General features: G+C 49.1%; 2 protein-coding genes across 10 annotated transcripts in view; both read right to left on the bottom strand.

The window, feature by feature from the left end:
- The window catches only part of TAB1 (TGF-beta activated kinase 1 (MAP3K7) binding protein 1), a 56,117-nt gene extending 51,882 nt beyond the window's left edge, over positions 1–4,235 (bottom strand). For all 5 annotated transcript variants that reach the window (XR_012647580.1, XR_012647579.1, XR_012647584.1 and 2 more), the window contains exons 1-3: positions 4,093–4,235; positions 2,688–2,824; positions 2,340–2,493 (exon numbers count right to left, since the gene is read on the bottom strand). Coding sequence is in view for 1 of the 5 variants with exons in the window: in XM_075009289.1 (XP_074865390.1) it covers positions 2,340–2,493; positions 2,688–2,824; positions 4,093–4,125 (324 nt within the window). In the remaining 4 variants the exon portion in view is untranslated. The remainder of the gene's footprint in view (positions 1–2,339; positions 2,494–2,687; positions 2,825–4,092) is intronic.
- A 2,036-nt stretch (positions 4,236–6,271) lies between these two features.
- Positions 6,272–20,237, bottom strand: part of SYNGR1 (synaptogyrin 1) — a 40,640-nt gene continuing 26,674 nt past the window's right edge. The window contains exons 4-5 of one of the 5 annotated variants that reach the window (XM_075009334.1): positions 9,223–9,288; positions 6,272–6,577 (exon numbers count right to left, since the gene is read on the bottom strand). In XM_075009334.1, coding sequence (XP_074865435.1) covers positions 9,253–9,288 — 36 coding nt within the window. In that variant the 3' untranslated portion in view covers positions 6,272–6,577; positions 9,223–9,252. The other 4 variants (XM_075009342.1, XM_075009351.1, XM_075009317.1 and 1 more) reach the window with 4 other exon arrangements.

Raw genomic sequence — 20,237 nt, 5'->3', positions numbered from 1 at the left:
ATAGTGGGGTGGAGGGGTGGGGGGGCACGCCATAGACATGATATACAGTAAAATTCCTTAAATCCAGCACGTCCGGGACCCAACAGGTGCCAGATTACCTAATTTTCTGGACTACTGGATGTCACCATAACCCCCATGCCCTAGTTCAAACCCCCATGTCACGGCTCACCACCCCCGCGCTCAGCTGTGGCTCACAACTTCTGTACCCCCCGAGCTTCTTCTCTACACCGCGCTCCTGAAGCTTCACCACACTGTGCTCCTTCACCCTCTTTCCCACTGCACTCTTGCACCTTCTTCACCCCCGTGCTCCTGCACCTTCTTTGCCCCTGCGCTTCACAGCTTCACCACCCTGCGCTCCTGCACACTCCTCATTCCACGCTTCTCAGCTTCTCCACCCCACACTCTTGCGGCTTCTTCACCCTGTGTTCCTGTGCCTTTTTCACCCCGCACTTCATGGCTTCTTCACCCCACACTCCTGCACCTTCTTCGCCCCTGTGCATCTCCAGCTTCACCACCACTCCATGACACCCCAACCCCATGCACTCCAGTTCAAACCCCACACCCTAGTTCAACCCCCCCCCGTTGCAGCTCACCACCCCAGCGTGTCCCCAGCTTCTTCTCTACCCCATGTTCCTGCAGCTTTACCACCCCTGCTCCAACCCCTGCTCCAACCCCTGCATGCCCAGACTCAACTCCACCCCCGGTGCCCCTGCAGCCCTAACCTACCAAAAACTTAACCCCCCTGCCCCCTCCCACAGCCCCAACCCACCACCTAAGCCCCCAATTTATGCAAATTCAGAGGTACACGGATCTTGGGGGACTTCTGTAGGCTGGACCATCAAATTTTGGATTATCTTCATAAATTGGACTATTTTTCCAAGATGCTGGACCATCAAGATTTCCGGATCATCACAGGCCAGATTAAAGGAATTTTACTATATCTTGATTTCAGTAAGGCTTTTGACACAGCTCCAGATGACATTCTTATAAGAAAAGTGCAGTCTAAGATGAAAATCCAACTACTTGAAACACTGTACTCAAAGAGTGGTTATCAGTTGTTTGCTATCAAACTGGGACAATGTATCTAGCAATGTGTCACAGGGGTCAGTCCTGGATCTGGTTCTAATCAGTATTTTCATTAATGACTTGGATAATGGCAGTGGAGAGTATGCATGTAAAATCTGTGGATGACACCAAGCTCAGAGAGTTCGCAAGCACACTGGAGGACAGGATTAGAATTCAAAATGACCTTGACAAATTGGAGAATTGGTCTGAAATCACCAACATGAAATTCAATAAAGATAAGTGCAGAGTACTGTGCTCAGGAAAGAAAAGTCAAAGGCACAACTACAAAGTGTGGAATAACTGGCTAAGCGATAGCACCACTGAAAACGGTCTAGAGTTACAGTGGGTCACAAACTGCATACAAGCCAACAATGTCATGCAGTTGCAAACAAAGGCTAATATCATTCTGGGGTGTGTTAACAGGAGTGTTGAATGTTAAAACATGAGAAGTAACTCTCCTGCTCTATTTGACATTCCTGAGGCCTCAGACGGAGGGTCCAATCCTAGGCACTTTTATGAAAGAGGAGGATGAACTAGAAAGAGTCCAGAAAGGGCGGGGGGAAAAACATTAGAAAATTTGACATACGGGATTTTTTTTTTTTTTTAAAACTGGGCCCGGTTAGTCGTGATAAAAGATGACTGAGATGTGGACCTGACACCAGTCTTCAAATATAACGGCTGTTCCAAAAAAGACAGTGAGAAACAACTGTTCTCCAGGTCAGTGGAATGTAGGACAAAAAGTAAAAGGGGCTTAATCGGCATCAACAGAGATTGAGATTAGATGTGAAGAAAAAAACTTTCAAACTAAAAGGGTAGTTAAATTCTGGAATCAATTTACAAATGAAATTGTAGAATTCCCTTTGACGGTCAGGGATGGTCTACTCTAGGTTTATTTGGCTCTGTCTCAGACCAAGGGGCTGGTTTTGATGATCGCTTGAGCTCCCTTCCATCCCTACAATCACCTTGTTTCTTCTTATAATCTCCTTCTCAAGCTGACCTATTCATATGTCCACAAACGACTGAATGCAACTTCCTGCAGAGCTGTCAACACTGCACTAATGGAAGTGCAGTGACAGTGGAATGATAGGCAAAAGTGAAATGAATAACTATTGTTCCACATTCTGAAGCCAACTGTGCTCCCCACTCCACCCACATGTCTGCAATCTTCTCCCTGTCCTTTAAGGACCATGTCATTGTTTACACTGAGGCAAAAAGGGGAGTGGGATGGAGATGAAAGGGGCAGCTTGGGGTGTCCATAGTGACAATTCCATTACCTGCAGCAGAACCCGGCGCACATCTGCATCACTGTGATCTGCATTTAGCTGGCCCAGCAGCAGCTCCGCAGACAGCCTCTGGCCCACGAAGTTGGTGACGCGGTTGCCATCATAACCATTGAAAACCCCATAGAGGTAGCAGTTGTTTTCACTCCTGTCAGAGAGAGTTAGGATAGAGGAGTTACGGGTGTGCATGTGGCACCATGAGGAAGATAGACAGCACCACCTGTGAGTCTCTCCCAACAAGCCTTGTACACTTGTGTTCTGTCCCCAACTATAAAAAGCCACACACCACTTCTGTCCTGCCTCTCCATCTGAGAATTTCTATCCATACCTGCCACCACTTACCTGAATTTGAGCCAGTTATCCTCGCATGGATGGCCTTCTGTACCCTTACCATCTGCACTGTAGGAACGGTTTGGAGCTGAGCCCACCCCAGAGAGCTGGCAGAGGGGTAAGTCATCTGTCCAGCTTGGCTGCTGCTCCTGGGGAACAAAACCAGGAAAGAGCCCATGTACAAACCCAAACAGCACAGAACTAGGGACACTGGGTTTTGCACAGGATGGCCCACGGTTCACCTACTGCACAGACTTGAACATCAGGGTATCAGAGCAACCCATTCCTTGTTGCCCCAGTCAAACCATTTACCTTCATACTCCCCCTCTGAAGTGAGCAGCATGCAATCTTAGCTGCCCCTCCAAGCCTTACAGTAACAAGGAAACACAACTGGAATACAGATCCCAGCCTTACATTCAATAGAGAGAATTAATAGGCCCACATGAACCCTGGCATAATATGTCATGCTTCTGGTGTAGGAGAACAGGTGAACTTGAGGAATGGATGGGTCAAGTACACACAACCAGCCAAGGAATATGAAATACTGAGTTGCAGATCTAATGAAGTTATTACTTTCCTCTATCTGGCAATGGTGATGCCTCATTTGGAGTATTGCGTCTGGTTCTGGGCTCCGCACCACAGAAAGAATATGGATGCATTGGAGAGGGTTCAGCAGAAAGCAGCAAAACTGATTAGGGGTCTGGAGCACATGACCTATGAGGACAGGCTGAGGGATTTGGGCTTGTTTAGTTTACAGAAGAGAAGACTGAGGGGTGATTTAACAGCAGCCTTCAACTTCCTGAAGGGGAGCTCTAAAGAGGAGGGCGAGAGACTGTTCTCAGTGGTGGCAGACGGCAGAACAAGGGGCAATGGCCTGAAGTTATAGAGGAACAGGTGTAGGTTGGACATTAGGAAAAACTTTTTCACTAGGCGGGTGGTGAAGCGCTGGAATGTGTTACTGAGACAGGCGGTGGATTCTCCATCCCTAGAGGTTGTTAAGACCCGGCTTGACAAGGTCCTGGCTGGGATGACTTAGTGGGGGCTGACCCTGCTTTAGGCAGGGGGCTGGACTAGATGACCTCCTGGGATCCCTTCCAGCCCTGCGATTCTGTGCCATAATCTAATGCTGTGCAGGGAAATGGGAGGGAACCAGCCACTCCACCCCGCCCCCAAGTCTTCCCCCCCCCCAAAGAAAAAACATTTCCCCCAACTCCCCCCGACGCGAGCGGCAGCTGCCTGACTTTCATGCCTCCTCCACGCAGCTGCCCCCCGACAGGAAGCCGCTGGTTCCAGGGGCGCCCCTCGGGCAGCCCCTTCCCGCCCCGCCGACAGGGGCTCGCGCCCCTCCCTCGGGCTCCCGCCAGGCACCCCGGGAGCCGCGAGAGCAGCCGCCCCGCACCCGGCCGGCCTCACTCACGCTCTGCAGGAGGCTCCTCCTCTGCGCCGCCATTTTGTTGTCCCGCCCGCCCGCCGGGCCGAGCGCCGCGCAGGAGCCGGGAGCGGCGGCGGGGCCGGGCCGGTGGGTGTGAGGGGCGCGCAGCGCCGCCTGGCGGGGAGCCGGGCCCTCCACGCCGGTGAGAGCGGCCGGTTTCCCCCCTGCTTCTGGGGCAGCCCCGCCGGGCGGGGAGAGGCCCCCACGGCCTGCGGGGCCCGCTGTGGTACTGGGCACGGGCCTACGGGGCGGACGCTGCCCGCACGGTTGCCAACTCGCCCGGACCGGACCGGGTACCATTGCAACAAATGGCGTCCGGTCAGGAGAGTTGGGAACCCTAATCCGCTCCCAGCCCACTGGGTGCTTGGCGGGGCCCCCGCCTCGTGCGATCTGCCCCCGCCAGCCCCGCACACACAGTGCTACCCCCACAGTGCTCAGAAGGGCCACACAGGGTCACACCAAAGGCCCATCTGGCCCCCTGCCCTGTCCTCCAGTGCCGGGTGCCCCCTTCCCCCACTCTCTGATTTGCTCACCTTGATGGTCAGTTTTTCTGATTTGTCCGCCTTGATTGCTACGGTTGGCTCCCTGTGCCTTAGACCACAGTCTGTTCTGGTAAGGCTACGGTCTGAAGAAGTGGGTCTGTCCCACGACAGCTCATCACCTCCTCTGTCAGCCATTCGCAGTCTGTGACAAACAGAGGCGAGGGACACCGCTCCTACCCATCCTGGCTCATAGCCGGTGATGGACCTAACCTCCATGAATTTATCTAGTGCTTTTTTGAGCCCTGTTAAAGTCCTGGGCTCCACAACCTCCTCTGGCAGGGAGTTCTGCAAGCCCACCGTGCTCTGCTTGAAGAAGACCTTCTTTTTGTTAGCTTTAAACCTGCTAATTTCATTAGCTGACCCCTTGTTCTTATGGGAACAAATACATAACATTTCCGTATTCACTTTTTCCATACACCTCATAATTTTGTAGACATCCATCATATCTGTCCACCTTACTCTCTTCTTTTCCAAGCTGAAAAGTCCCTGTCTTTTTAATCTCTCTTCGTATGACAGTCGTTCCAAATGCCTAACAATTTTCGTTGCCATTTCTGAACCTTTTCCAATGCCAACAGAAGGCAGGTCTGGGCTGTGTTGTTGGCACAGGTGGCAGCAGCAGTTAGGGCCTGAGTCCAAACCTGAGCTGGACACATGCTATGGGGCTAACCTATGCCACGGCTAAGGCACTGTTTTTGGCACTAGCTTGAGCTGAGATTAGTCTGTGCTCCTTTCCCTATGCTCAAAACACACTACCACCCATTGCTCATGCTTCCGTCTTCATGCTTCAATCACGCAGGGCTGGATAAGGCTCAGGCCTCTAGCTCCCAGAGTCATACTAGACGCTCAGCTTTCATTTTCACCTAGCCCTCAGGGTCCAGAAGAAAAGGTTGCAATCTGTCCTGAAAATCTTCTTAAGGCCAGAAAAATAGATTGGAGAGGCATGATCTGTCCCAGATATTTCAATGGACAAGTCCCACTGCTGTTGGGTCCCCTACAAACATCACCCAGCAGAGGAAAATGGCAGGTCCCATCTGCCTCACCTGTAGCAGGTTCCACCCCTTCAAGCAGATACTCCTGTCCTGTGAAGTACTGATGCCATCCTGCCTCTTCTCCAGAGCTAAGAGGGTTCTTTGCTTTTACTCTTTATGGGGGAGTAGGGAACCTTGAAGATAGGGGAAACCATCCCTCTACTACCACCATTCTAAGTCCTCCTTTGCAGTGCCTAGCACAGAGACATATTAGGGCTGTGGAAGGCATATCGACAGCTGAAAGGATGTGTGGAATGACTGAATGTGCAGGTGGCTGTAAGTAGCCACCATACATTAGAGCAGCTCCTGGGGTGACTCTGATTTACATCAGAAGCTCAGCTGGCTTCTGGACCAATCCAGAATTCAGGGGCCACAAAGCTACTCCTGTGTATCCTCTTCCCCTACTAATGGACTGGGCTGGGCTGGGCTTCCTGTGAGGCACAGCTCAGAATTTGGGCCAGGGTTGCTGAAGTCAGTAGAGTTACTCAGGAGTCTTTGATAATGGACATCTTAATCTGGCCCTTGGTCAAGGCTAATCCTATCAAAGGAACTCAGTGACTGAATTTAGAGGGAGACATGGTAGTTTTTAAAAATTATTTAATGGTACATATGCACAAATACAGATAGTTGGTTTTAGTCTTTCTCAAGAATGTGCCTGCTCCTTTCAAGTGAGTGTAGCCTGTTCCAGGAATGGTGGAGTTTGCACAACATCTTCGTAGGAGCAGGAGGGGAGATGTAAGAATAGCCCCATCATCTCAGGCATTGGCACTCTCACTACAGGATTTTCTGGATATGTGGACTCTCAGACCCAACCTTACATGCGCTCCCAGCTTTCTTCGAGATGCCACTGACCTCCTTAGGAAACTACAGTTCATTGGTGACCATCCTGAAAACACCATCCTGGACACAAGAGATGTAGAGGCCCTTTACACCAATATCCCACATGAAGGTGGACTTCAAACTGTTAGGACTTACAGCTTTGTTCTCATCCACAACTATTTCAGATTTGAGGACAATTTATACCTTCAAATCAGTGGCACTGCTATGGGCACCTGCATGGCCCCACAGTATGCCACCATTTCCTCAGCTCTTGTCCCCTAGTGCCCCTCCTCTACTTGCACTACATTGACGACGTCTTCATTATCTGGACCCGGGGGAAAGAGGCTCGTGAAGTGTTCCACTGTGATCTCAACAGTTTCCACCCCACCATCAACCTCCACCCGGACTAGTCCACACAAGGGATCCATTTCTTGGATGCTAATGTGCAAATAAGTGATGGTCACATAAACATCACCCTATACCAGAAACTCATGGACCACTGTGCTTACCTACATGCCCCTAGCTTCCATCCAGGGCACACTACATTATCCATTCATTGTATACAGCCAGGCACGAAGGTACAACTGCACTTGCTCCAATCCCTCAGACAGAGACAAACATCTACCAGACCTTTACCAAGCTTTCCTGAAAGTACAATACCCACCTAAGGAAGTGAAGAAACAGATTGACAGAGCCAGATGTGAACCCAGAAGCCATCTGCTACAAGACAAGGCCAACAAGGAAAACAAGAACACCACTGGCCACCACATATAGCCCCCAGCTAAAACCTCTCCAGCATATCATCAGTGATCTACAGCCCATTCTGGACAAGGATCTTTCACTCTCACAGACCTTGGGAGGCAGGCCTGTCCTTGTCTACAGACAGCCTGCCAACCTTGAACAAATTCTCACCAGCAACTATAGACCACAACACAGTAACTCTAAACCTGGAACCAATCCCTGCAATAAACCTTGATGTCAACTCTGCTCACATATCTACACCAGTGACATCATCACAGGACCTAACCACATCAACCACACCATCGGGGCTCCTTTACCTGCACATCTATTAATACAATATATGCTATCATGTGCCAGCAATGCCCCACAGCAATTTACATTGGCCAAACTGGACAGTCTCTATGTAAAAGAATAAATGGACACAAATCAGACATTAGGAACGGTAACATACAAAAATCTGCAGGAGAACACTTCAGTCTCCCTGGACACTCAGTAACAGATTGAAAAGTAGCCATCCTGCAACAAAAAAAAACTTCATAAACAAACTCCAGAGAGAAACTGCAGAGCTGCAATTCATTTGCAAATTTGACTGCACCAACCAAGGACTGAACAGAGACTAAGACTGGCTGGCCAATTACAAAAGCAGTTTTTCCGCTCTTGATGTTCACACCTCCACATTAGCTACAGACAATGGGTCACATCCTCCCTGACCCAACAGAACTGATGTCTCCTGTCTTGATGTTCACAGCTCCACAGTAACTTCTGATAATGGGCTACATCCTCTGTGACTGAATGGGCCTTGTCACCTCTGGCCCTCCCCTTGGCTGAGACTCCCTCTTTAAATCCCCCTCTGGAACCCCCCACTCATGCATCTGACAAAGTGGGTCTTTGCCCACGAGAGCTTATGTTCCAAAATATCTGTTAGTCTATAAGGTGCCACAGGACTTCTTGTTGTTTCTCACTTTGCTGTACTTATGGAAAAAGGAACTACAATTTACTTATGGTTAAAATGCCAGGTATTTGAGGGTTCTGGATAATAGAACGTCAGATATGAAAGAGTTTACTGTAGATCATTAATCACCCTGTTTATAATGTTTTTCTTATTTCTAATTTGAATATCTCTGGCTTTAGTTTTTAGCCATCTGTTCTTGTCATTATCTGCTAGACTAAAGAGCCCTTAGTCCCTGTGAAGGTACTCATACAGTGGACTCTATTCTTTGTTCTGCCACTGACATACTGTGAAACATTGAGCAGATCACTTAGTATCTGTGTACATCATTTTTTTCATCTGCAAATTGTGAATACCTGTAGCAAGAATTCCCTCACAGGGGTGTTTGCGTAATATGTAGAGATCCTCAGCTGGAGAAAGCTACAGACATACAAAGGAGTGCATTGTGTCTAATTGTTTGACAAGATTGACAGCTTTACACAGCATTTTACGGAGTGGGATGCTGCACCATACAGTTTTTGTTGATTTTGATTAAACCTCAGCTCCCCTTTTCTATATTTCCCCTTATTCCTTCTCCTTAACAAATCCCAACAGAAATCACTGTGCTCTATGTCACAGCCAGAATCTACCTGAGGAAACAGGACATTTAAGCCCTTCTGAGACCCAAGAAATAAATACATGATCAAATAAATCAAGTCAATAGCTGTATTAGAACAATCCCTCTTTCCAAGTTATACTGCAAGCATTGTATCAGTTATGGTGCTCTCTACGTTCTCCATTGGTCTGAGCCAGGTCTGCCTGCAAGTGTTTCTCCAGAATATGGGAAGTGCAGTGACTTAATGGGGCCAATGTGAGGGAAATGTTTGTACAGATAGCCGTGCTCCTGAGGGGTGCCATGGTGACTTATGAGGTTTATGTTGTGCGATGAGTCATGAGGCTAGAATCAAATATACGTTATACAGAGACAGGGTGGGTGAGGTAACATCCATTACTGGTTCATCTTCTGTTAGTGAAAGAGACATGGTTTTAACCTTACATTGAGCTCTTCTTCACGTCCTGTAGTACCTCACAAGCTTGGCTCTGTCACCCCCAGAAGATGGCCCTGTAGTAATGAGAGGGCCTGACAATCAGGTGTGGTGTAAGGCTAAAAGCCTAGAACAACAGTCAATGCTTTGTTAAGATTAAGCAAAGCTAAAGGTCTCCAGTGTGAACAAAATAGGTTTAAAGCAAAAACTGAGCTAGGTAGATTCTGCTCACAGAAATGCAGCAAGAGACAGGGCTGATAAGTCACAGGCTGATAAGTCACAGGGCCTAAAAGCTCATAAAAACACCTAAAAGCACCCAGCGCCAGGCACTCAGTGTTACACACAAAACACATCCTGTTTGGTACCATGCACTCCCCATACCCTCCCCACAGATAACAGCTTAGCATCAGGTACATTCTGACCCAAGTTCAGGAACAGATCATAATAGCAACATGATGGACAGTGTTGTTTTGAAGGTACCACCATTATCCCCCCAAGTTAATGGGTAGATCTAGTTACATTGGGGGCCATCGATGTATTACGATTAGGGGGTTGTTCCTGGATAAGTAACTTGTTTATACCTGTGTATAAATGTGTGTGTAATAGGGGTTGTATCGAGCGACCTAGGGGATGACGGAGCCCCCTTGCTGTCAACTGAGTCACATCGATTGTCATGGTGTATGCATGTACCAACGTAACGAGTTATGTTGGAGCCCATGCGCTATTGACAAGAAACCTGGTTCCAGTGCCTTTGTACCTTGCTTGATTTGTGGTTCTTGGGGGGTTTCAGATGTCGGCAGTGTCAGCTAACTGCAGAGTTTACACTGCTGTCCAAAGAGAGCACATACATGTCGCCCGAGTGATTAACATCAAAGGGAGCAGATTGGACATCTGAGCACCATTCCGGTAAAGACGTCTGACTATAGACCCAATACAAAATATTATCCTGGGACTGACGGTGACTGGAACAACATTGCAAACCATGTAATATCTTCAGCCTTGCCAATCTGTAGTCATAAGCAACATCTATTGGGAGGCAAAGTGGGATTTTTCTTCCGTGAAGCCAGTTTTTTGGAAAGGCTGCAGGTTGGGTCATGGAAGAAGAATGCTGGTCCAGCATAGCTGGGCCTGCTGCACTCATGTTACTCCTGTTCTTGGTGCTGCAGAGCAGTTCAGAACCTTGCCATTGAGGTGCAGGCAGGACCAAAGGGTATAATGGTGACTCTACCCTAGCCTCTCCCCTTTCGAGCATCTTCAGCCTTCTTCTTTCTGCAGGCCCAGTGGCCATGCTGCTGCTGCCTCCTCCTGTCACTGACCAGCTGCTGTAATAGTGGCTGCAGCACCCTCCCATCTGGTCTATTACAGAAACAAGTAGTGGAGATGCTGCAGTGCACTGCATTGCATCACCACTATACCTGAGGCAGCAGGCAACAGCTGGGCAAACACTGGGAAAGGAGGAAAATAGAGATAGAGAAGAAAAGGGAAGAGAGCAGCGAGTGAGAGAACTAGAGCAAAAAAAAAAAAGACAACAGATCCCTTTCCTTAAAGCAACCCAGGGGTTAAAAAGACACAGACACACATAGTTTCCCCCAGGAGAAATGTAGGAAAGCAGCCTCCATTCCATTTCTGTGCATGCCCAAAAGAGACCAAAAACAACAACTAAGACGATGTTTTCATCAGTATTCAGCCAACCTGGATTTTTTTTTAAGCAGATGGCTTTGAGTGCTGCCAGCAACTGTGGCTTTATGGAGCAGTTCATGAAATTTATTTCACAGTCTCATGACACTTTCAAGCCTCAGCTCCTGGTGTCTTGTGATCTCATGATAATTTCAGCTTTAATTTTAAAATAAAAGGAAGTTTCTAGCCTTAATGGCCACAGAGAAAAGCACAAAAATGTGGCCCCTACAGATTAAAAGCCAGAAGGAAATGAAAAGACTACAAATTTCTACTTACTTTAGCTCTCATTATTTTTACCTAAAGTTCAGGAATCAGAGTGGATGATTCTTCAAGAATGATTGGGGTCAGCACAGCAGTAGTTTTTGGCTATTACTGACATTGTTTCATGGTCTTCTAATGACATTTTTGCAACTCACATCTCATGAACTAGGAGAGTAGGAAGAATTCTTTCCCTAAATGGTGAGCATTATGGAATAGTTTTCATATGAGGAAATATTAGTAAGATTGAAACTTTTCAGCTTGGAATGGAGACAACTAAGCATGAGATATGACTGAAGTGTATAACACCATGATAGGTGTGGCAAAAGTAAATACGGAAGTGTTATTTGCTCCTTTGTATAACACAAGAACCAGGGGTCATCAAATGAAATTAATTGGCAGCAAGTTTCAAACAAACAAAAGGAAGTATTTCTTTACCCAACTCAGTCACCCCATGGAACTCCTTGCCAGATGAAGTTGTGAAGGCCAAGACACTGACAGGATTAAAAAAGAACTCGGAGCCATGGAGGATAGCTCCCTCAATGGCTAAAAGCCAACAATGGCGCTGGTGGTGTCCCTCTCTTTGCCAGAGGCTGGGAGTGGATGAATTATTTGATCATTACCAGTTCTGTTCATTCCCTCTGAAGCATCTGGCATTGGTCTCTGTCAGAAGATAGGATAGTGTGCTAGCCTGACCTATGACCTGACCCCCAATGGCTGTTCTTGTGTTCTTAGCCTCTTGCTTCAATGGGGGAACTGCAGCAAACTCTTCTTGGATGTAATTTTGAATTGTAATCAAGGGGGGCACAGATGACCTACAGCAACACCATAATCTGATCCCATGTGGAGGGGAACTGGAGAGTAAGCCCCCTGACACTTAGCCACAGTAGTGGCTCGTGTCCTTGGAGGCTAAGCCCAGCTCCCCAGTCTGGGTATTGCAACCTGGTGACTGGGGGTCACAATACTGTTCGGGCTTGCCCCAGCCATTCCTCTGTCATGACAGAGGGTGTCTGGGCCAAATTTGAAGGAGTGGCATTGCAAGATGGCTCATGGATCACAGCGCCACTCAGGATTAGCACCATGATTTCCTGAGTGTGGCGGGTGTCAATCAACCCAGGCAGAATCCCTAAATAAAAATGAGTCAGAAGATGGCTCTGTCTTTCCTGACCACTCAAGATATTGCCCTAAGGAAGAGGGTGTGCAGAGGGGAAGGAGGATCTGTGTGGAGATAGGGAAATATCTTTTCACCACCAAGATAGGTCCCCCAATGACTGAATGACCACAAGTTGGACAGCGGGACAGGTGGTCTACGTAGTACACAGATTCCCTGACGATGGGCTCACTAGTGCCAGACAGATGTAAGGAAAGTGTCACTTACAGCTGGGCAAGAGATGGTAATTTGAATGTTGTGCTTTATCACTTTGTGGCCACTGGAAATGATAGGTGTTTGTGGGAGGGTGTCTATTGCTGAAGTCTACTACAGCAGTGCCTGGTGATTTAAAAAAAAAAATAAAGACATTTTTAATATAACCTCAATAGAAGCTCGAGCAAGGGATACATAACCTAGAACAGCCATTCTCAAACTGTGGTCATGACCCCATTTTAACGGGACTGGCATTAAATTTGTTGGCCTCCAAAACCAGAGCCAACGCCCCACCACCTGGGGCCAAAGCTTAAGGTTTTCAGCTGTAGGTAGCATGGCTCAGGTTACTGGCCCCATTCCTCAGGCTGAGGCACTTGGACTTTGCCTCCCTCCTCTGGTCCAGGGCAGGGGGCTTCAGCAGGGACTCTTTAGCCAGGGGTGGTAATGTTTGGGCAGGCTGAGGCTTTTGCTTCCCCACCCTGAGGTCATGGAGTACTGTTATTGTCAGAAAGTGGTCACATTGCAATTAAATTTGAGGACCCCCACCCCTCGCTGGATCCAGAAATACATCACAGTAATACAGCCTCGGGTACAATAGCCCCCAATTGAGAAAGGGAAGAAAACCCAACACACTTTCCTTGTGGTTTGTTACTTTGAACGTAATAATTTTATTGATAAGAGACACCAGTAGTTACCACCTTCACTTTGTTAACCACAAATATACAGGACGTAGTAAACACAGGTGCCAAAATGGTAGGGTTTATTGGAGTTGGTTTAGGAAAAACATACTAGGGAAGGTGGGGGTCACTCAGGACTGGACAGACACCCAGGGAACCTGTGTGAAGCAGGCCATTCTTTAGTCATCATATATATGTATACATGTATTGCTTTATATTATACATCTTTTCATTTATATATAATATATATACTATACACAGGCAGTAACGCTGCAGGGGACGGGCAGGAAAAACCCAGCCGGTGTAGTCGATAGCTCAGAGGCAGTGAGCCTGTCAGGAAAAATGGTTCATGTGTGCTGCACAGGGTGAGTGAGCTAACCTCTGGGTCTCATTGGCTCCTAGTCTCCCCAGATGCTGGAGTTGATTACTAAAAGGACCCACTTATGTGTCCTGCATTCCCAGGGCCCCCACAGGCATAAAAGGGTGCAGAGGGTTGGCAGTGTCAGGTACAGACTTATTGCTGGGGAGCTGCCAGGAGTGAAATGAGTTGGTAAATAGCATGTGTGCACGCGAGGGGGGACACCTTGTGTCCTGGACTTTTCAGGACACTGGAGTGATAACCCACTTCGGCACCTCCTATTGCAAAATGGCCTCTAACTCCAGGTCCCCACCCAGTCAGTGCACACATGGCCCAGGGCCAGAATCATTCCCACACTTGGAGCAGAGTACCTGAAACCCTGTTAAAAAGTCATCAACACCACCAAGAGAAAGCCTCTGCCCCTAATCGTTCTACTACTCAGAGACCCCTGTCCTCCTCTGTGTTACCCCATCCCTTGTTCATCAGGGCTAAGGATAAGTTACATTGAAATGCTGTCACTGATCCCACCAGGCAAAAGCAAAGACAGGCACTGAGCCACTGGAGTGGGTGACCCCTTTAGGTACCCTTGTAAGCTCCTGCTTGCCATGCAGATACCTGCTGAGGGAAAGAACAGGAGCAGAGGGACCAAGAGGTGGGGAACAACCTGAGACAGGAGCAGAGTCGTTCTTCATCTGCCTGTCCCTGTGTGGTGCCTGCCCAGACAAGGGAAGCAATGTGTTTTGCTGCGTTCCACTGCAGAGCAGGTGGAGGGGGGTGTCTCTCAGTGTTGTGAGGGCAGCAGAGTGTAAGAAGGAAAGATCTCCCTACAAACCAGCAGTAGATGAGTTTAGGGACTCTCCCCATTGTGGTGGGAGAGGGGACATGCATTAAAATAGTCCCACAGTATGAACCAAAATAAAAGCAGCAACTCTCCCTATTGGCAACAGTTGTTTGTAACTCCTTCATCTTCCCCCACACAATGAAAGTGTGCAATGAATAGAGGCGAGACACTGGAACAAATCTCCCCTACCCTGTCATCCTCTCCTTTGCTGAGGGGTGGGGATAGCGGGAGGAGAGATGTCTTGGAGAAAGCTCTCATGGACACTGATTACTGAGAGCCCCTGTCAAGAAAGTCCCCCTCTCCGCAAACCTAAATATTAGGCTGCCCCAGCAAAAAAACATTTGGGAACCCTCCCTCCCACAAAACCACCTAGTTACAGTATTGCTTTTGCTAACCCAGGGACCATGAGGGGACAGCTTGCCCACCTCCTCTGTGCTTCAACTGTGACAAGAGCTAGTGGTTCCTTCCCCTCACCTCCACTCGCTGCTACCTTTGTGCCAGGTCCAGGGAGTCACAGAAGATGCACCAATGGGGAGGCCTGTAGGCCACCACCCCCCACACACAGAGCACAAAACAGCTGGAGTTTTAGCTCCCGCTGGTGCCAGCTTACCCCTGTGCAATACCTGACCATGGAAGTTCCACAGGCAGCTCTGAGGAGCAGCTCTTTAAAAACAGGCTAGGCAGATAAAACCAGCTGTGTGTGTAGGAAGGAAGGCGATTCCTCACTAGACAGTTCCTCATTCCCCATTTTGGGGCTGTCTCTCCTCATATTTTTCATCCTCCCATTTAGGGAGGAGGGCATAGTAGGGGAGAGAGCACTATTGAGGGGGCTAATAACCAAGAACAGGGGTTATATTTGCAGACCCCTAACATTTTTTTGAAGGGAGGCACAGATCCCTTTGGAAATCACAGGCACTCTGGGAACCCCAAGGTTCTGGGGATCACAGGTTGAAAACTGCTCCCCTAGAAATTTCACCCTGCCCTCCTGGCAACCCATGTTCAATTTCCAAGCCTGGCAAGTCCTCACAGTAAGTGGTCTGCACAGCTACCTATTACCCCTGTGTTTCATCTGTGATCTCTCAATTCCTCAAAGTGCTCTGGAGAACAACCCCAAGGCTAGGGCTCAGTATTAGCCAGGCCATCCTGATTCTGCTCCTGGGCTCTCCATCTTGAGGTCAGCAAGGGCTGTGAGCTCAAGCCCAGGAGGTACTATACTGCACAGCCGCATGAAATAACTAGCTTTGGTTCCTGGCCTCAATTTCTTAGGGCTTGTCTACATAGGGAAACTGACCAGACTGTCTCTTGTGGAATAGAGTCCTCTGTGAATACACTATTCTGGGATAAAAATCAGGTGTAGTCCAGAATAATCAATTATACTTCCAAAGCCGAGTAATGATTCTAGGATAAAAATCACATTTTATTCCAGAATAGTGTTCTCACACAGGGAGCTATCCTGGAATAACCGTTCTACCCAATTTCCACAAGACAACAAGCCCCGAGGCTGCCAGGAGTAGGGGATGCTGAGGATGGAACACCTGACATCTACAAAGAGCTGTAAGATGCACAAAGACTGAGTTTCAGTGGGAACAGAGTGCAGCACAGCCTCTCAAGGTTTAGCAAGGGCAGGGGTAGATGCTCCCCATTCAGGTCACTTAACAGAGCTGCTGTCTAACAACCCCTCTTCTGTGGCCTGAGCCAGTCTCAGGATAACTTTGGGGGCAGTCACAAGAGCCCAGCAGCTGGGTGGAAAGGGAACCCTACTCATTGGTTACATCCACTCTAAGTATGTCTAGGCACCAGCTGGCATAAAAGCAGCAGTATTTATTTCCAGCAGGGCGAGACATGCCATTGTGGCAGAGCTGACAGTATAGGATGATCTAAGAGCAAAGAAAGGGTGGAATCCCTCTAACTCCATCAGCAATATGGATTCAACAGGATAAAAAATTCACCTGTTTCTCCCACACTTTTACTCTGGACAAAGCCAGAGGGCTCCCAGAGTTGGTTGGCAAAGATCCCCTCCAGCGGGGGTGAAGTTGGCTTTTCTCCAAATCAGCCCAGTGACTTACTCCTCATCCCCCCGCCAGGCCAATGGCGATCCCTGAATGGGAGGAGCAGGGAACTGGAGGGAGTTCTCAGGAATTTCTTTTAACACATCTTCCCCAGCCCAGGCGTGCTGCTTTGTTCTGGTTCTCCCTAGAGGACCACAGCGCATAGACAGGGATGGGGAAACACCTGCAATCCATCGCCTGGGGAAAGAGGTCCTCTCATCGCAGAGCCTATCCAGGCCCGTCCTGATTATCCTCTTGGTTAAAAATCTACCAATGCCTTTGTTGTTTCTGAAGGTGCTGTTTCTGAAGGTGCCTGCAAACCCCCCTCCCTTTTCTCTCTCAACCAGATCCCTCCCCCTCAATACCTCTCCTCCCTGTACTCCTGAAGATAAACCACCACCAACTTCTCATACAGCCTTCTGCTGCTGAGGTGTCAATACCTCATGGGACAAAGGGGTTGTCACCTGCCCCATTTCTTGCACGTCTCCCCACGCTTGCACACCTGCAGGCTTGCTCTGACCTCTCCCTACCGCACCTCCGCACACAGACACGCACGCATCAGCTCCAACACTGTAGGTGCCATTCCCTCCCCTCAACTTCCCATCCCAGCAGCACCTGGTGAGCCCCAATATCTCCACCTCCTAGGCCTTTGCTTTCTGCGTTGGTGCCATTGTCACCCTTCCCTCCCCACCAAAAGACTGTGCTGGAGTCTCGCCCCAAAGCTACTGCTCACTCCCAAGCTGCCAGGGGAGTGATAGGGCCAGGGCCAGACATGGGAATACACCATTTGGGGCCTGTGGACAATTCAGAAGGAGGGAAGAGCAGATAGTGGGTTTTCTCCTTTAAAATAAATAAATAAATAAATAAAAAACCAATGGCCCAGGAGGAGCATAGCCAAGGGCCATCTGTTATGTTGCAACGCACCTGTTTTATGCCGCGGTCTCCCACTGGCAGAGGGAAGAGGGCAGATGGGAGGGGCGGGGAAGGGGCACCGGTGTAGCTCAGTAGTTCTGTGTTTGGTACCCCTGTGTTTCAGCACCAAAAGCATCTCCTGGAGGGGGCTGCTGGTACGTCCTCATCATGTCTGCGGCATCTTCCTCGTTTGTGTAGGGGGCGTAAGGCATGCTGGAGTCCTGGCTTGGGTCTGTGTAGTCTTGGGAGAAGAGGGCCGAGTCGGCACCAATCCGGTAGCGCTGGTATGCCAGAAATGCTTGGCCCACCTTTAAGGTAGGAGGAGGGGAAGTGGGAAGCAGAGAGAGAAAGAGGCAGGAGACAGGGAAGGAAATACACCGAGGAGGAGAGACAAACAAAAGCCGAGTTAGTAGCGGTTAAGGGTTAGTGCACCAGGCATGACTGGAAATCACTGGTTAAGCACACGCAAGCGCAAGCGGACTTTGTGCGCTCCTGGAGAGAGACAGACACACACAGCTTGAGGGTGTGTCCCTTTGTCCAGGCTCACAGCAGTCCCTGTGGCATGCATGGTCCATCCAGCCCAGCAACTTGAAGCGTAGATGACCTGCAGATACACAGGTATAATGTTCCCTCCCCAGCCAGGTGATCTGCTTCACGTCCACCTTAAAGGTCTTGCTCATTTGGGCTGGATCTGTGACTGATTTCACCTTACACCCAACTGGAGCTCCAGAGTGAACTGCCAGAGGGAGGGGACAGAAGAGCAGACATGAGGCAGCAGCTGTTCCCATTAACCCTTTCACCGTCAGTCATCCACTTTGCAACCTACTATGCTTTGAAGAAAAAAAAACAAACAAACAAACAAAAAAAAAGCCTGCCCCAAGCTCCAGACCTCACAGGGGAGGGCCAGGGAAGCAAGGGAGACACCATCCCTCCAGGAGAGCAGTTAGAAGAGGTCCAGCCATCTGAATACTCTGTGGTATGACAAGGTCACTGCAAGACTGGGACTCAGGGAACAGACTCCCTTAGGGGCGAGGGCTGCCTTCGCTCAGCGTCTCAGACACATTTGAATATTTCGGCCACGCGGGGACCCTCCCAGGGTAGTGAGAGAAGGGAGCAGAGGAGTGAGTGGGAAGAAGTGGAGATAGGAAGAAGGCACGGTGACAGAGAGAGACCTGTTTGGCTAAGACTGAGCAGAGGCCAGCAGAGAGCGACACAGGTGTTACTGAGTGTTAGTCAGGGGTGTGGAGCGGAAGAGGAGAGGCAGACCACTTCCGACTCCCCAAAGGACAACGAACGTCCCATCTCAGTTCCAAGGCACAACGGTTCTCTCTCTCTCTCTCTCTCTCCACCACATCAGCCGTGCTGAGATGGCAACGTGTGCCTGTGTTCGCAGTCCCTGCATCCCACCCCGATCCAGGGTCCTGGAATCACTGGGCCCTCTGCCTACTTCCTCCCAATGCACTGCCCTTCCCCACCAAGGCCTGGGGGGAAATGGTGCTAGGGCAGCGGCGCGGGGGAGCTAGGGAAGAGACTGTTGTATTCTTCCTGAAAGCTAATTTGTCTGAGTCTCCGGAAAGCCAGAAATGTCAGGAGGCCCTGTGAGGAGAGAGCAGGAGGGAAGAGGGAGAAGAGTCATTGAGAAAGACAGCCAAACAATTCCATATGACTGAAATAACCCCAAGAAATGACAACAAGGGCTTCCTGCACCCTAGGCAGAGGGGCTGGATAGCCATTAGAGTCCCCTTCACGTAGCCAAATAAGGAGAGGAGCTGGCCTCTGAGGAACCCGCCTTCCTCCTCAGGCCTTTCATGTCACAGCCCTCTCTTCCCTGAGCAACCCTGGCCTGTGGGTAGAGCCCTGCTGTGCCATTCACTGGGTATGTCTACACTGGACTGGAGGCATCATTTCCAGCTCCTGTGGACATGCACGTGATAGCTTTGATTAAGGTCACATGCTAAAACTGGCGCAGCACTGAGGGTGGGATGGACTAGCTCTCGGAGTATCACTCTGCCCTGGATCCTAGCTACCGACTCAGGTGGCTAGCTCATTCCACCGTGGCAACGCTTCTGGCTTTAGCACCCTCGTACGATCGTAACTAGCAAAGGCATGTCTGCCTGATCTGAAAACTACACCTCCTGCTCCCGTAGGCACATATCTGAAGTTTCGAAAGATATGGCAGGTGTTGCTCTCCTTTGAGTCACCCCGCAGAGGGCTGAAGAGGCTGCGCCACAGCTCTTTCAGCCCCCTGATTTCCCACTACTAGCTCCACTAGCACTACAAAGAAACCTCTAGGGAAAGGAGTTGATTCCGGTTGAACCGGATAGGCAGCCATGCCACTGGCATGATGTTATCTATATACCATACTTACCATATTTGAACTTTCAGAAAGGAGGACACCCCTGAGAGGGAGTGTATCTGTATCAGTATCTACCCACTCTCACCGTATTGATGTACTAGAGTATTATTATTATTATGTACTATAACACATTAATACAACATGAATCGGTAGACACTGATATAGATACACCTCCTCTCAGTAGTGTCCTCTTTTTGAAAGTTCAAATATGGTAGCCCCACCACACTTTTACGAGTGTGCTGGCTGCTGTTCTGTATGGCAGAGATGACCCAGTAGCTCACAAAAGACAGACAGATTGTGCTCTCTTGTGGACACTTATGTTCTTCCTTGTTTTGTTCCATCTCTTAATTTCAAGTGAAAGTCTGGTAGACTGAAGAGACAAGGAGGCTCTCTGTGCATGGAAAAAACCCAGTAGGTTACACTGAAATGGAGCCCCTCAAATCTGGACGAGTAGAGAAATTCCCTGGTGCAGCTTGGGGGATGAAAAGAGAAAGAAAACTAGGGGAAGGGTCTGAACAAATTCCACCATTTTCTTC

Source organism: Carettochelys insculpta, chromosome 1 (genome assembly GCF_033958435.1).
Source record: "Carettochelys insculpta isolate YL-2023 chromosome 1, ASM3395843v1, whole genome shotgun sequence".
In the NCBI taxonomy this organism is placed as follows: Eukaryota; Metazoa; Chordata; order Testudines; family Carettochelyidae; genus Carettochelys; species Carettochelys insculpta.
The sequence above is the reverse complement of the archived record's forward strand: the minus strand, read 5'-3'. Positions and strand labels throughout refer to the sequence as shown.